We start from the raw sequence: 16,494 nt of genomic DNA, 5'->3' as shown, positions 1-16,494 counted from the left end.
CATCAGTGGAGCTCCTCCCACGTGGTGTAGCCATCATAGAATATATACATATTATATGTACGGACATATGCTCCTGTTGGGTCCTACGTGGATGTGGGACCCCATATAATATTTTATTATATGCTACATGCACTGGATGGTATTCCAGCTAGTCACAATAGGTGGGTCCCACGTAGGGCCACCTCATATATACAATACATGTGTATATTATAACAACGTGGGTTCCACATGGGTGTGGGGCCCACATATTATTTTATTATATGTTATATGTAATGGAGAGAGACTCCATATAATCACAACAGGTGGGTCCCACGTGGGGCCCACCATAACATATATAGCATTATAAATACGTACTATTTTCTTATTTTCTTATTATATGTTATTTATGATTACCATTGTTTTTTTTTTTTTAATTATTTTTTTCAACATGTAAGGCAAACTGCCCAGGGCCTAACGTTCTTTGATGGACGGCCTGGGTGACCCACGTCACCAAGGTGGGGCCACATACATGGCCCACCAATCGTGGTAGGGTGAGGTCCACCTGCTAACGCAGGGTGCGACCTACCAGCACTTGCACAGAGCCCATATTTCGGGCATTCCATCGGTTTTAGGTGAGGCCCACCTGCATTTTGGTGAAGCCCACATGCAATACAGCTCCCCTGTAACATGCCTTGGGCTGTCCCTAGCAAATGACATGAAACAGCCTTTGTTGCAGGCTATTTTGGAGGCCGCTCCCGCCTTATTTTCTGGCTCCAACACGCCCCATTTCCTGACCATTTTACGCTCATGTTGATGTCTAAATGGTGGCATGGTGGCTGCCATCTCTTTTAGCCAAGAAAACGGCCGAAGCGGGGCGCTTTCTCTCTGGTTTTCGGTCTGATTTTTGGGACGTGCAGCAGCTTAACAGAGTCCATTTGTAAGCCGTCCCAGGACCGAGTTTCAGCCTTCACCTTAAGGCCATTCCCACGCCATTGTTTGGCTCCAAACAAGGCTTGCACTCGGGTTTGTTCGGTCTTGAAACGGTGTCCGAACGCAGGCTATATTTATCTTCAAAACAGAGCCTGACCTTGGTCATGAGCACAGTCCCTACTTCTGGTGTTTTTCAGCCAAGGTGAGGTGTGATGGAGCTTAGTGTGGGTTTATTTTAGAGTTTCTTTAACAAAAAGGGAGGGAAAGGTTCTACCTTCCATCGTTGGGTCCGACCCGAACTTGGGCTGGCGCGTAAGCACCCACCACCCTCACTAACTTCCTCTCTTCTCTCACTTTCTCTTTTTCTCCCACCTCTCAAGTGGTGTGGCTATGGCCCCACACTGACTCGGCTCGGTCCGGTTTTCACGGACTGAGTTGGGGCAGTGCGCTCTAAGCTCACCAAAAACTCCCTCTGTTTTCTTCCTCTTCCTTTATTTTCTCCTTTCTCTGATTTCTCTCTCTCTCTTGGTGCGGAGTCTAAGGGAGCTAAGTCTCACCTTATATAGGCAGAGAGAGAGAGAGAAGGTTGACGGTAGGTGTTAATGCGGCCTCGGGAGATAGCGGCCGCGTCGCCGCCCTCCCTAACCTAAAAAAAAAAAGAGAAGCCTCAGACATTTCTGCCTAGCTTCATGATGAGGGAATGGACGGTCCATCCTCATCTCACTTGTTCTTATGAGCGGGTCTAAACCCTTATACAGTTTTGATTAGGGGACCCATGTGAGTGAAATGAACGGTTTAGATTGTCCGGAAAGCGGCCAGGGTGGGCCACTTTGAAGCTCAAAGGTCGACTGATTCAAATGGCGTGTTAGTGGGAACCTTCTTTGAGAAGTTGGTGTTTGAGTTCGGTTAGACACTATTTGACCACAAGTGGCCGCTCAGTGCACCTCGTGTATTAGCATTTAAGGTGTGCGTGCGCCTAGCTTTGGGGGCCCACCGTGACTCAGGTGCTTGATCTTCCCCGTTCAACTCTCTTGGGGACTCGTCATAAGAGTCCTGGCTCTTTTTAGGGCAGGGCTAAGACCCAGGTGGGCCATATCATACCGTTCAAGGCTAAATTTGGCCCGAATGTTGTAATCTGATGATCAAGAGAGTTCGATACTTGTTTTCAACGGTTAAATACGTGTCTACAACGCATAGATACCCTGTTGGTTATCTGCTGTTTTTCGTGGATTGAGTTTTTGAAATAATGCCAACATAAGTTGCCTTAAAAAGTGATCTGGCTTAAGTCATTCGATCTTGTTTACCATTTTGATCGGTGTGGAGTGTAAGCTGAGTCTCTGGAGTCGTGGCAGATTGTCTCAATGCCACTAGGGAAATCCTGTGCTGTGCGTATTAAGTTAAGTCATTAGGTTGACGGGTCTCGAGTTTTAATAATTGTGGGTTTAAAAGGTAACACCCGAGTACCAAAGGTACGGGGTGTTACAGGAATTCATACTGAGTTAACCACTCATCCATCAAATATACAACCGTACAGGTAGTACAGGCGGCTTAAGTGATATGCATGTTCAGACTTGATGATGAGCATGGTACGATCGCCAGGAATGCATGACTGTATTTGCCTGGATGAGCTGCATTATCTTGTGGCTTATATTTATATGTTTTCTGTTATTCTTCATCTATTAAATCATGTAAATCTTGTACTTGTTTAAATTCAGAGACATTGGTTTGTATAAGTCATTATGGGCAGCTTCTTGTATATTTGAATGATAATGAAATTTTCCTTTATGTCGATTTGTCCACACTACGCTCATTTGCTTACTCTGATGAAAGAAAAAAATGTATACTCAAATTTGATCATCCTTTAAGGTTAACATTCGGGTTTTTAGGAAATGGGTCATATACTCGGGTCCTGAAAAGTCGGGGCGTTACATTCTATAATAAAGTCTTTATTATATCAAAACCATCCATCTATTTGGCGAGCTCATATTAAGGCTTGAGACCAAAAATAAGATAGATCTAACTATCAAGTGGACCACACTGTAAAAGACAGTGAGGAATTGAACATCTACAATTGAAAACCTTTGAAGGGTTATAGAAGTTTTGGATCATTATGAAATTTGTTTTTCCTCTTCATCCAGGTCTTTGTGACCCTATGAATGAACTTAGACGGGGAGGATTTCTCACAAACATCATAGTGGGCTCCACCTGAGTTTCTAATGGTTAACACTCATTCAACACTGTTTCCTGTAATGTGGTACACTTGAGATTTTGATATACCTCATTTTTGGTCTCATACCATAAAATGATCTAAAAAAATATATGGACGGCATGGATGAAAAGAATACATCATGGTGGGGCCCATAGACCACCGGTGATCTGCCATTGGCGGGTGGCACGGGGAGTACCCAATCCGTTCCCGTGAAAAGGAGGGGTATTTTCGTCCTGGAATTTGTCGTCCGTACGAAAAGGTCTAAGTGCGTATATTAAGTTTGTATTGCTTCAAGAATATCCAATGGATTAAAGATGGGGTCGACAGTCGTAAATTTCTCATTGGCTTTGTCTTACGAAGACAGGGACGGTAGGATGCGGATTGCGTACAACCCCCGCCCGTCCCTTGCTCCGAACGGGCAGTTCTGTGGGCGGGCGGGGGTAGTACGCAATCCGCGATGGGGACGGTAGCGGAAGAAATCATCCATGGAGCCGTTTGTATATGGTACGACAACCTTGTTCCGTCCACATGGAATAGTATGCTTTGTATCATCACCGTCCATCTAGTGGAACATACCTTAGATGTCTGCTTTTTAAAAATTAAACGATAAATACAATAATATTTATCCCGTTTTCTGGATTTTCTTCACTAAATTGATGACTTTTACTTTTATTGCTTCTACCGCCCATTTAAAGTCCATAGATCTGCTTCTTCAGAAAATATTTTTTACTAAACATTTTATATATGTTCCATCCATCGTATGTTCCGATAATTATACAGTCTTTATTTATTTATCATCCTTCCGCGTAAAGAGAAAAGTAGATCAATATCATATTATAATAGATACGAATGTATTATATCATTGCCCTATTGCCAGTGAAGCGGATTGGCTGGTGTACTCACCGCAGCTATGTAACTGCTGTATTGACGTCAGCAAGTTAGGTGGATCGGATCATGAGGTATGTGTTGTATCCAAACTGTCCATTCATCTGTAAAGATCGTCTTAAGAATTTAGACGAAAGCTAAGACAAATATAACTATCAAGTGGACCACACTTCAAAAAGAAGTGGGGGATTGAACATCTACCATTGAAACCCTTTTTGGGGCAAGAGAAGTTTTAGATCAATTGAATTTTTATTTTCCTCTTCATACGGGTCTTTGTGACCTTATGAACAGATTTGATGGAAAATAAACGTTGTGGTGGGCCCTATTAAATTTTTAATTGGTGAATATCATTATCTCCGCTGCTATTTTTGGTGTGGTCCAGCTGATCTTTGTACGTGGCACATTTTTGGATAACGCTCAAAAATGAACTCTAAAAATATACAAACGGTGTAGATATAATAAATACATCACTGTAGGTCCCATGTAACTTTGATCTCCTTTGAACCGTTCGTTGCGACACAGAGTTCGAGGAGCGTCAGTGCTCGGCTTCGCACGACACATACCTACGGCAGCTACATAGCTGGGGAAGCGGATTGCGTACTGAGTAAACCCTGTGGGGCATACTGTCATTCATGCATTTCATCCGTTCCGTCCATCCATTTTACCAGATAATTTTCAGGGTTCAGTCCAAAAATGGAGGATATCAAAAACTCAAGCGGAACACACCACATGAAACTCACCGTTGAAAAGTTCTCGGGGCCACAAAAGTTTTAGATCAACCTTATATTTGTTTTTTCCCTTCATTATATCTATATGATCTTATGAACTAGTTGGATGACAAATAAACACGACTGTAGGCTTTAGGAATGTTTCAATGGTGGAAATCAATACTTTCACTGTTTCCTGTGGTATGGTCAACTTGAGCTTTTGATACATTTAAATTTTGGTCTCAACCCTTAAAATGATCTGGAAAAACGGATGGACGGTGTGGATAAACTAAATGCATTCACGATGGGCCCAACGTACTGGGTAACTCAGTACGCGAAGAGCGTACTGAGTAACTCAGTACGCAATCCGATTCCATAGCTGGTGTGTGGTACATCAGCCAATCCGCTTCCCTTGCCAGTTGCCAGCGATAATAATAAATGAGAAGATATTTAAGTGGTCGACGACTGCTCTGTAGCTGCGCGTTCACACTCGCCAAAGTTGAGTCACACATACGTGCCGACGTTGTACGCGTGTGAGTCACACGGGTGTTCACCGGGAACGCTTCTAGCCTATCCATCGAACCAAAGTATAGCCCGTGGGCCACGCTATGAACGGTTATGATGCAATAATCAATGAGCAATGCTCGATGAGTGTATGTTTAGAGGACTTGGGAGTTTGTAATGATCCAGCGATTGGTGTTGGTACGAGTCAGGATTTGGTTGGGGCGGGTGCCGCTTTTAGAGATGAGTGAAACAGGTGCGGCTCCAGCCTCATCTAAAAATGATACATGCCATGAGCACAGAAATGAAGCAGGCCCAAGCTGCAAATGGACTAGGCTAAGGAAACAGGGGTCGTCGACATTTGTTTTTTTTTTAACCCCTTGATTAAGCTGACACTTGTTTTTTCCCTTTCATCTACACTTGTATGACACTATCAACTGGTGAGATGAGCAATAAACATTACAGAAATAGTACCATGGGCATTAAGAAGTTTTTAATGGCTGGGCATTTAATTACCATCGTTTCATATTGTTATGGCCAACTCAATTAAACTGGGTTATCGGCGTTCCATCCAAACATCCTCTCAACTATCAATTATGTTCAGCATTAAGGTGAATTGTGAAAGGGTAAGGATTAACTCTTCTGATTGGATTCTTTTTATCTTATGAAAATTAACTGAATCTACAAATTTAAGATTTTTTATTTTTTTTATCAATACTTTTAGCTCAATATTTCTTGGAATAACAAAAATGCATAAATAAATAAAATAAAGTAAACAATGCCGATTTTATTAGTATTTAGATGTATGGTTTATTATAATCAACGAAGTGTTATTCAACCAAAATAAAAAATTTAGATAAATACCTATACTATTTATCGGAACAACAATCAATGTAATTAGTTAGCAGGATGTGACTAAATGAGTATGATCAGCGAAATTAGAATTTAATTGATCATAAATCTACAACTTAAGGTCGTACATATTTAAATCCACTTATAAAGTATTAGCAGAAGTTGTTAAGTAATAACATTTTAAGATATAAATAGGCTAGGTAATACTAAAATAAATGCAAAGTATATAGATATGTTTAATGTGGGGCTTCAACCACTTTTTCGTGTGTTCCTTTTATATCTTGTTGAGGAGGTAAAAGGTTCTATAAATTATTATATTTTTAATGTTGAATCTTTCACACTTTCTAGATATGAAAATCTCTTGGACGGATCCAAAATTTATTGGTCTTTTGGATCTTATTCTTGTAGTTGGTCATATTCTGGAAATCTTTTTGACCGACTAAAGATCGGATCTAAGAACATTAAAATCCCTCCAATAAAAACAATCATATTAAGATTATGGGAGCCCAAGAGTTGACTCCAAACCTCAAATCAATCATGACCACTCATTTGGTGGCTCACCTCCTCTGCATTAAGGGGTTAGACGATCTAAATCAAATAACTACATATACTTTCATAATTCACCATAAGATGGTTTGGAGTGCTGGAGGGATTTGACACTAGAAATATCTAGTCATTCTCACATTTTATTTATTCATATTAAACCATGAGTTGGGACCAGATCATCTGATTGATACATTTATCTCAACGGACTTTCAAGCTTGAATTGAAATCAGATTTGTCATAATATCGGTTGGATTTTTTTATATTCAAAGCCTTCTTAAATGTTATAGAGTTTTAAAATATCCATAGAAAGATTTTCCATTTTGAAAGGACCATGTGAGATGGCTTTGTTGAAGATGTCATTGTCAAATATATGATAAGATCTATTATCTCAACGAGTCTGTTATAGCTGTGCTCGGCACACTGCCTCATTAATCAGTGTAATGATTATAGTCATGTGACGTTTGTTAATTCGTTCTCCTGGCAATGGTATAATGGTTCATGCCTTCACATTAATAATCGAACTTATAACGTCGAAGGAAGATCAAAAGAAGATACTCTCAAGCGAGAGTACAAATTTTCCCAATATTAATCTCGAAGTGCCAACACGTGGTAACTAGCCTTTCATTAGTTCAAGTTAAGGGCGTTAAAAATTGGTACAAATGCATAGCATGGTCCACCTAAGATTTGGATTTGCTTCATTTTTAGGCTCATGTCCTAAAATAATCTAGCAAAATGAGTAGACAATGTAAATGTATAATATATGAAACAAGGTGGGCCCCACATATAAGGGCCACCCTATCTTGGGTGAGGTTAGGGCGCACCTAGACTTGGGAGCGGTAGATTTAGTGTTGGACATAATCATTTTCAAATGAGAATAAATTGCATGGGCTTCATTTTTAACAGTGACACAAAGGCTAATCAAGTCCAACAATGTCCCAGTACTAGTGTCAAGTTCACCACGCAATACACATCCATGTTTGTCTCACCTCGTCAGCGGCCCAATCTGGCTTCTTCTTTTTCCTTTCTTTTTTTTTTTTAAACACACGCACACACGCCCTCGCACACTTATGCTGTAGTGGGATTTCACCACCTATGGATACTCGAACCCTTGACCGGGTGTTGAAACTCATTAGAGTCTACTACCTGAGCAAGGGTAAGGATCCAACGGCCCAATATGGCTATTGTTGCTAATTTAGCTGTTGTTGCTCGGACAGAATGAGCGATGGGCCCACTTGATGGGCACTCAGAAACCTTACCCTGTATGCTGTGTGCCCTCGAAGTTATTTTATATTTGGTGCGTGTATATGTGCAGTTTTAGCTTAGATAAATTTCTCATTTTTAAAGAGCTAGATCTCCATAATCCATCACATTGGAGTTGTAGGGTCCTGAGGCTTGGAACAACATAGAGTGGTCCTATGTTTCTATGATCCAAACCACTGGTTAGTTGCACCCTTCTTCAGATGGATTATATGCCTAAATTCCGAAGATTCCATGAACCTACCAGATGCAAATTGCATGATATGGCCCTTACTTTAATGCTTGTGAGACATCTAAATCATGTATCAATTTCACCCGTTCATTACAAAACATGATCCCAAAATGAGTTTGATATATAACTCAAGTAGGCCATAAGATATATATCAATTGGATGAAAATACCACCCATTGAAAGCTTTTTGGGCCCATCACTGATGTAGAGCGGGTCGCGGATACTTTCATGGCCAAGATGGATAAGAAAAGGTCTGGTCGACGACAAAAGTGATCTAAACCGTCAGAACTTAAAACAGACGTATCCGCAAATCGGAAAGAGCTATCGGACGTACCATACATGTCACGCCCCAAACCTGAAAATTGGATTCATAGGAATCTCGATGGTTGAATCCGGTACCGACAGCCTCCGTAGTACCCCATTCTCGGCTTCCAACGTCCATACACTAGATTCCGATCTTAGGATCCTATAAGGAGAATTTTTAAAGTACATTTGTTTCATAACAAGCATAACCACAAGTTTACCCAAATCACAAAGGCAACATCATCATCACATATCCACTAATATAAACATTTGAATACGATACTGAAAGGAAAATACATATGTCAAAAATCAGAGCTTCAAAAGTCTGCTGTACGCTCCAAGCTCAACACTGCTACAACCTAACGCCACCTATACGCATCTATCGTGCATAAGCTTATAGAAAGTTTAGAGGCTGGTGAAAATGTGTGCACAAGGTAAGTGTCAAGTATGCAATACAATGCCATAAATCATACAATGGAATAAACGGAAATACTGACAAGATACGATATCAGAGTAAGCGAAATTATACCGGTAAGTCCACAAGTCATACAATATCAGAGTATGCAATATAGATCAGCTATACAAACGAGGAGTCAAAGAGAGCTAAATATCAGATGTCAAGGGTACAATGCAATATATAAATCCTGCTAAGTCTGTCTAGGCCATATAAGTGCAGAAACATAGTAACCCAAAATGTTAAGTACTGCGGATGCAATGTAATATGCAGTGTAAATGAAATGACCATGCTGGAGTATGAAGTCGGGATGATAGTTCGTAGTATCGCAGGCTATGGGGTCAACCACAAGGGATTTTTATCCAAACCAGTCTCATACCTAAATTTGGATAGTCAGACTCAATGTGGTAAACTCCTAATCTCAGGTTAGTCGCACGCCCAACCGAAATCCTGGCCATGCGAAGGTACATGTAACAAATAGTTATGTACCACCAACCCGAGTAGATAATGAATGAATGAATGTGCAATTCATGCTCAATAAGTCCACATATCAGTACGGTTACTCTCTGGAGAATCACCGGAGTCTATTACACTCCAAACCAGATTACCGCCCCTTCGCGCGCAACAAGGTGAGTGAAAGAGACCTCACTATCGGCCTGCCAATATCGAACCTGACTCATCGATAACAGACCCATTCCTCGAGTTGGTCAGACTCAGCTTAGTATTGCCCCCTCCTCTCGGGTAGGTAAGGTCGTACCCCCTTTCAACCGACCACGACATAGTGGGAGACGTGGTCTAACGATATACAGCCCCCATGCGCTCATGTATCCACTCGGTCTAGACGTTGGAGCAACCTCTAGAACCAAGAGGGTTTTGGGACTTTCACCCAAGGATATCTATAGCATCCCATGTAGAATAGATTTCTGGTGTCCCATCTGGCCATCCACGATATGCCTGCAGAGGCTACGGCCCTGATGTCGCTGGGGCATATCGTAGTCATATCACAAAATGCGAGATGCATGAGTCATACCATCCAGTCATGCATCAAACTTGCACGTACCATGTGCTCATTTGAGCAACTCCTCTTATTGGGGAGTCCCATAATAACCCACCCAATGGCATGTGTTATGATCAATCATTCATCATATCAGACATACATATGATACGCGTGGGCATGGGTCATGAAGCTATACTAAGCATGCTATATGATAATGGTATACTTTCCTCATATCAAGGATAGGCTTAGACAGCCTACTCATAACAAGAATGAGCCTCACAATAGGCCCAAGGGAAGGTCACAATGTGGACATCTAACCATCATTGCCAATCAATGTGGTCATTTAACCAACATCGCTCCCAAGCAGTGGCCCACATAAATATCATTACATACATTATAGTGAAATCACACATTACATCGGTCCGCACTTTCATCGCGTTAGGCCTCACTTAAGGGCCACATATACACCACATCGGGTCTCGCCATACGGGCCACAAATACATCACAATGGACCTTATCAAATGGGCCACAAATACATCATAATGGGCCACATACCTGGGCCTAATACACATCACAATGGGCCGCATGACATGGGTTTAATATGCTTTGTAATGGCCGCATGGCATGGGCCTAATACACATTACTATGGCCCTCGGTACATGGGCTATAAATACATCACATCGGGCCTCACTCATGGGCCACACATACATCACAATGAGCCTCGGCACATGGGTCATAAATACATCACATCGGCCCTCAAATATAAGTCACAGGTGAGCCTTGCACATAAAGCAAGTGGGCCCTGAAGACTGATGGACAACAAGGATAAAACATATATCACGATGGTCCCCTGTCCCTGGACAGCGTGGATGAAATCACACATCAAGGTAGATCACACATCCCACGGATGATGTGCATAAAACGTACTTTGTGTGGGGTCCACGTCCCATAGGTGGTCAGGATATAAGGCACATACATCACCTCTGTCCCACGGGGATAGGAGGGATGAAACACGTACATCATAGCAGGCCCACCATCCCATGCTGGACGGTGCGACAGATACATCACCTAGGTGGGCCCCAAGGTGTAGGTATCATGATGCTATGCTATCACATACTCATAATCGGTATCGATAACCGGCCTATATAATCGGCCTTAACAATCGGAATCGACATCGACAATCAGAGTTAACCTCAACAATCGGAATCGACATCGACAATCAGAGTCGGCCTCGACAATCGGAATCGACCTCAACAATCGGAATCGACCTCGACAATAGGAATTGGCCTCGACAATCGGCACCAATGATCGGTATTGACAATCGGCAATGATAATATGCATCGATAATCGGCACCGACAATCATAATCGATAATCGATACCGACAACCGGCACATAAACAAGGCGGGGTCCATAGATGAACAACCGATCAACCATAATATAAAGATTGGCCCTCGGCCGTGGTTATATCAAATTCGGTAGCACGGAGCCATCCGTCCATGGTGAATGGGGCCCACTTATTTGGGTTAACCCACTAAGAGAATAATGAGAATGGGCCTAACAAGGCCTAAGGGAAGGTCACAATATGGACATTAAATCATCATTGCCTAACAATGTGGCCATTTAACCAACATTGCTCCCAAGGAGTGGCCCATACAAGGAATTCATACACAACTTAAAGGGCCATACATACATCGCACTGGGCCTCAACCATGAACCTTGAATACATCACAATGGGCCTCAACCCACGGGCCCTAATACATCACAATGGGCATCAACCCATGGGCCCCAAATATATCACAATGGGCCTCAACCCACGAGCCCTAATACATCACAATGGGCCTCAAATACATCAAACGGGTTATATCAATGGGCCGAATCAAATGGGCTTAATGTATATCAATCGGGCCCACCCTTATGTATTTTTGAGATCCGACCTATTCATAAGTTAACATAGAGGTATATGAAGTGAAAACAAATATCAGCTTCATTGAAAACTACGGTGGCCCTTAGAAGTTTGAACGGTGGACGTCACTGTCCACTACTTTAAATGGTGGGGTCCACTTGAACTTTATATCTGACTTATTTTTAGTATCAAGCTGTAAGACGAGCTTACTAAAGGGTTGGACGGTTTGGATGCAACACATGCATCATGGTGGGTCCCATAGATGGACAACATTGATAAAATACATAAATCATGGTGGGTCCATGCAGCACTTGCTGACGTTAAGCAGCAGCAGCTGCTCGACCCCACAGATAGACAGTTTGATATAACATATACTTTACGTGGGGTCCGCACAGATGGACGGTCAGGATAAAGCCCATGCACCACGGACGGTGTAAATAAAACATATACATCATGGTGTAATCCACCGTTTGGATGGACAGACGGTTGTGTATACAATACCTATATCATAGGTAGGCCCCACCCCCACACGTGCAGCATGTGCAGGGTGGGTTCCACGTCCTGAAAAGGGACAGACAAAATATAAATATCAGGTGGGTTCACACATGTGGAAGGTGTGAATATAATACATATGTCAGTGGTCCCACGTGGGGCCCACCATAATGTTTACCTACCATCCAATCTGCCGATAAGGTCATACGGACCTGAATCAAGGGGAAAAACAAATTTCATAATAATCCAAAACTTCTGTTACCCAACAAGGGTTTCAATGGTAGACGTTCAATCACACTGTTTCTTATGACGTGGGCCACCTGAGCCGTGTACATGGCTGATTTTTGGCATACTGGGACCTAGGGTCCCTACCTCTCTTACCCATCACGGCGCTGCTGATGCTGCAGCAGCAGGCGTTGCATGTTTTTTTTTGTTTTTTTTATTTTTTTTGTTTTTCAAAAGTTTTTCCTAGGTGGGGCTCGCATCAGTGAAATCCACTCCACCCGTTGGTTTTTACTGCTCAAGACAGACCCATCAAGCCCAATATTCGATATATTTTGGGGTACAGAAACATCATGATGGATTTCGACGGTAGAAAATACTGTTTTCTAAGCTATGGCCCGCTAGAAAGTCGGATTGACTTCATTTTTCGGCTCAATGCCTAAAATGATCTAGGGAATGGGATGGACGGCGTGGATTGGACCCATACATTAAGGTGGGGCCTGCATGAGTGGCCCACCCAAAAAGCATAACCAAGCTAACATTTTATTTATTTATTTATTTTAGTACATACACAGTCTGTTCACACTCCACAACACCCTCATCCAGTGTCCAGGGACGCTGGATGGGCTATGTACATATATTATCAAGGTAGTTCCCACATGGTCAGGGCCCACTTGATTTGGGCCAATCAGATATTTATGTTTTCCCATTACCCCAAGGTAGGGCCCACATGGCTTGGATGGTGTAGATCTAACACGTCCATCAAGTGGGTCCCACGAAGGTGGACGACTTGGATAAATGCACACATCATGGGCCATCAACAAGGGAAAAAGAGAGAAAGAGAAAGAGAAAGATCGAGTGATGGAGGGACCCCGGAACTATGGGCCCTCCCTTCCATGATTTACAACATACATCAAGTGGGACCCATTGCATATGGGCCCACCGATCATAATCAACGGTGAAGATCCTTTCTCCACCGAAATGCAAGGTCTAGATGACTCTATCCATGCAAGGAAAATAAACATCATGATGGGGTCCATGGAGAATGGCCCCATCATGGAATGATCATGAGAATCAGGGTGGACCATTGACCACATCTAAGGTCCAAAGTGAGATTTATACCATCAATTGGTAGGCCTTACTTGGCCCATCATAAAAACATGAAATGTATGCCTATAAAAACACTCACCGTTTGATCTTCTTGGTCTGATGGAACGCCGATCTCCTTGTGCCTTTCTTTAATGGAAGATGATGAGAAAGGAATGGCTAGGATGAAGGATTTTGGAGTGGAAAGTGGGCCACACACAACACTTTTCTCTCTTGGGAAAGCTTAGACATCCACCATTTTTCCTTGTTTGGAAAATGTGAAGAGAAAGAGAGAGAGGGAGGATTGTAAGGAGAGAGAGTGATGGGTGATGGATGTGAGGTGAGTGATGGGTGAGGTGAGAGACTTGTTGACTTTTGGGGTAGATTGCTTGACTTGTGGAGAAAGGTAAACGCACGGTTGTTTTCTCGAACGGAACGCGGGCCCACATCTCTTGGCCTGGGTATCCGATCGGGATGCAAGACGTGGCGTTGGAATTGCGGCGATGGTGCGGTCGCAATGGTACAAGTGTCGGATTAAGCCGACTCAGATCTATGGGATACGACTTAAGGTCATGTGCAAGCGTCGATTATAGGTCGTGGGTCACCGAAATTCATTGGGAAGGATCGCGGGAGTTGACGGAACAGTACGAACTAGGATATGGGCCTTACAATACATAATTTTGAGATAGGACGAGCTATTTTAGCCACCCAACCATGCTATGCTGGGTTGCCTATGCCAAATTTGCAAAATACCATGAGATCGACAGTTGAAATCATGTTTTAATTTCATTTTTACTATTTATGGTAATTTTTAGTTTGATTATAACTCTTTAACCGTTGGGCTGTAGGAGTTATGCCCAACATGAAAAGTGCTTAGAATAGTTAGGGGAATATCATGGTTAGGCTAAATAGGACACTTATTATTTTTGGCCAAAAACCATGTGCACTATAAGAATTACGACTGTCTATAAATAGTAAGTTGCGATTTCCAGGAGTTTTAGTTGTAGTTTAATTCTGAAACTTCTTCCATGACTCGATATCCCTATTTAAAAGAGTGCAAACTTGTTTATTCAATCATCAATCAATTTACAAATTTTCTAGAATATTATTTTTATTTTTTACTTTTTTTTCTTGTGGATTCGAAGTAGTTATCCTTGAGGAAGACGGTGATCGACCTCATCACATTCGTCCTTACGTCAATCACCCAACCTACGAGAGCATGTTTAGGTGTGATATATATATTTCTCTACTAGATTATTTGGTCACTTACATTGGTAAAATTACTTGCAAGTTTAGAAATTGAAAGATTCATCATATCCATATTAGAGTGGTACTTAAGGTTCGTACTTGCTCTAACACATCCTTAAACATAAAGAACTTTTAGTTGAGATAGATTAGTTGTTGGCACTCCGGCTCACTTTACAAGGTCATCAAAAGGCTATAAAATTAAATGATATTTGGTGTCTTCAAGGATCATACGATCAAACATGTGATCCTGAAACACTAATTAGCCTCAAGGGAGCCATTTGATACTTGTAAATGTACACATGGCATACATTAGCTCAATTAATTTACTAAATTATGGAGTCCAAAGTGTTCTAAATCATGGTGTTAAAATCAAATTGGTTAATCAATCGCAGCCTTCAATTCCTGGACACTTGTTTGTTGAAATATTAGGATTATGGAATGGTAGTGACTTAATCATCATGATATCTGGCACTTATAGACAACCATTTGAACTGTATAGATTATGGGACACATGGTAGATGGTGCATGAGTATATAATATCACAGTGATCAAGAAACTCCAAATACTTTATTTGACACAATAAGATCAAAATTGGGCTAATAAGCCTGTACTTACCCATATTGGCCTATATGGGTTAGCCCTTTGAAACCGACTTTCAAACCTTAAATGCGATGCTAGGTGCAAAGTGTTAGGCTTTGTTATTCTAGATGTTAGGTTGTTTTTAGTGGTTTGTTACCACTCAGTTACTAAGTCCCTATTGTTAAGGGATGGTTGTTTGTTTGAATTAGTCATCCCACGTTATCAGGATCTGTTAGACGTGGGTTGTTATTTTTGTTTTCAGTTTGTTCTGTAAGGCTGTATAATAGCCAAGTTTGTTCTTCAATAAATGATAGAGATTTCTCCCAATTCCATTGTCTTTTCAGAAGTGTTTCTGGTTTTTAACATTTTGTATCAGAGCTCCATCACAGGGCCTGATTAAAATTAGAAGCGACAGTCTTCTACATGTGCAGTAATCAAAGTATAATGGCAGAGAGTTCATTTGTGTAGCCAGCAGTTTCGAAATTTGATGGGTACTATGATTATTGGGCGATGCTCATGGAAAACTTTTTACGTTCAAAGGAGTACTGGGGCTTGGTGGAGAATGGGATTCCTACAGCAGCAGAAGGTGTTGTTCTCACGGATGCCTAGAGGAAGAACATTGAAGATTAGAAGTTGAAAGATTTGAAAGCAAAGAACTATCTATTTCAAGCATCAGATCATTCTATCCTAGAGACGATTCTTAACAAGAATACAAGAACATATAGGATTCTTTGAGGCAGAAATATCAAGGTTCAACACGAGTAAAGCGTGTACACTTGCAAGCTTTTCGGAAGGAGTTTGAAATTCTCCACATGAAGGCAGGAGAATCTGTGAATGAGTATTTTGCTCAGACCCTTACCATAGCCAACAAGATGAAAGCAAATGGTGAGGACAAGGGAGAAGTTGCTGTAGTTGAAAAGATTTTTAGATCCATGACTCCCAAGTTTGATTATGTTGTGTGCTCCATTGAGGAGTCTAATGATACCGACACCTTAACCATTGATGAGTTGCAAAGAAGCCTGCTTGTGCATGAACAACATATGAGTTCTCATGTTGAAGAAGAACACGCTTTGAAGATTACTCATGAAGTTCAATATGGAGGAAGGGTTTGA

General features: G+C 41.7%; 1 protein-coding gene across 1 annotated transcript in view; it reads left to right on the top strand.

Moving 5' to 3' along the window:
• Window positions 1-16,494, top strand: part of LOC131233683 (uncharacterized) — a 23,929-nt gene extending 7,435 nt beyond the window's left edge. The window contains exon 2 of the mRNA XM_058230473.1: window positions 16,123-16,494. Within this exon, the coding sequence (XP_058086456.1) occupies window positions 16,123-16,494 (372 nt within the window). The remainder of the gene's footprint in view (window positions 1-16,122) is intronic.

The sequence above is a fragment of the Magnolia sinica genome, chromosome 18, assembly GCF_029962835.1.
Source record: "Magnolia sinica isolate HGM2019 chromosome 18, MsV1, whole genome shotgun sequence".
Taxonomy (NCBI): Eukaryota; Viridiplantae; Streptophyta; class Magnoliopsida; order Magnoliales; family Magnoliaceae; genus Magnolia; species Magnolia sinica.
This window is presented reverse-complemented; position numbering and strand designations above follow the sequence as displayed.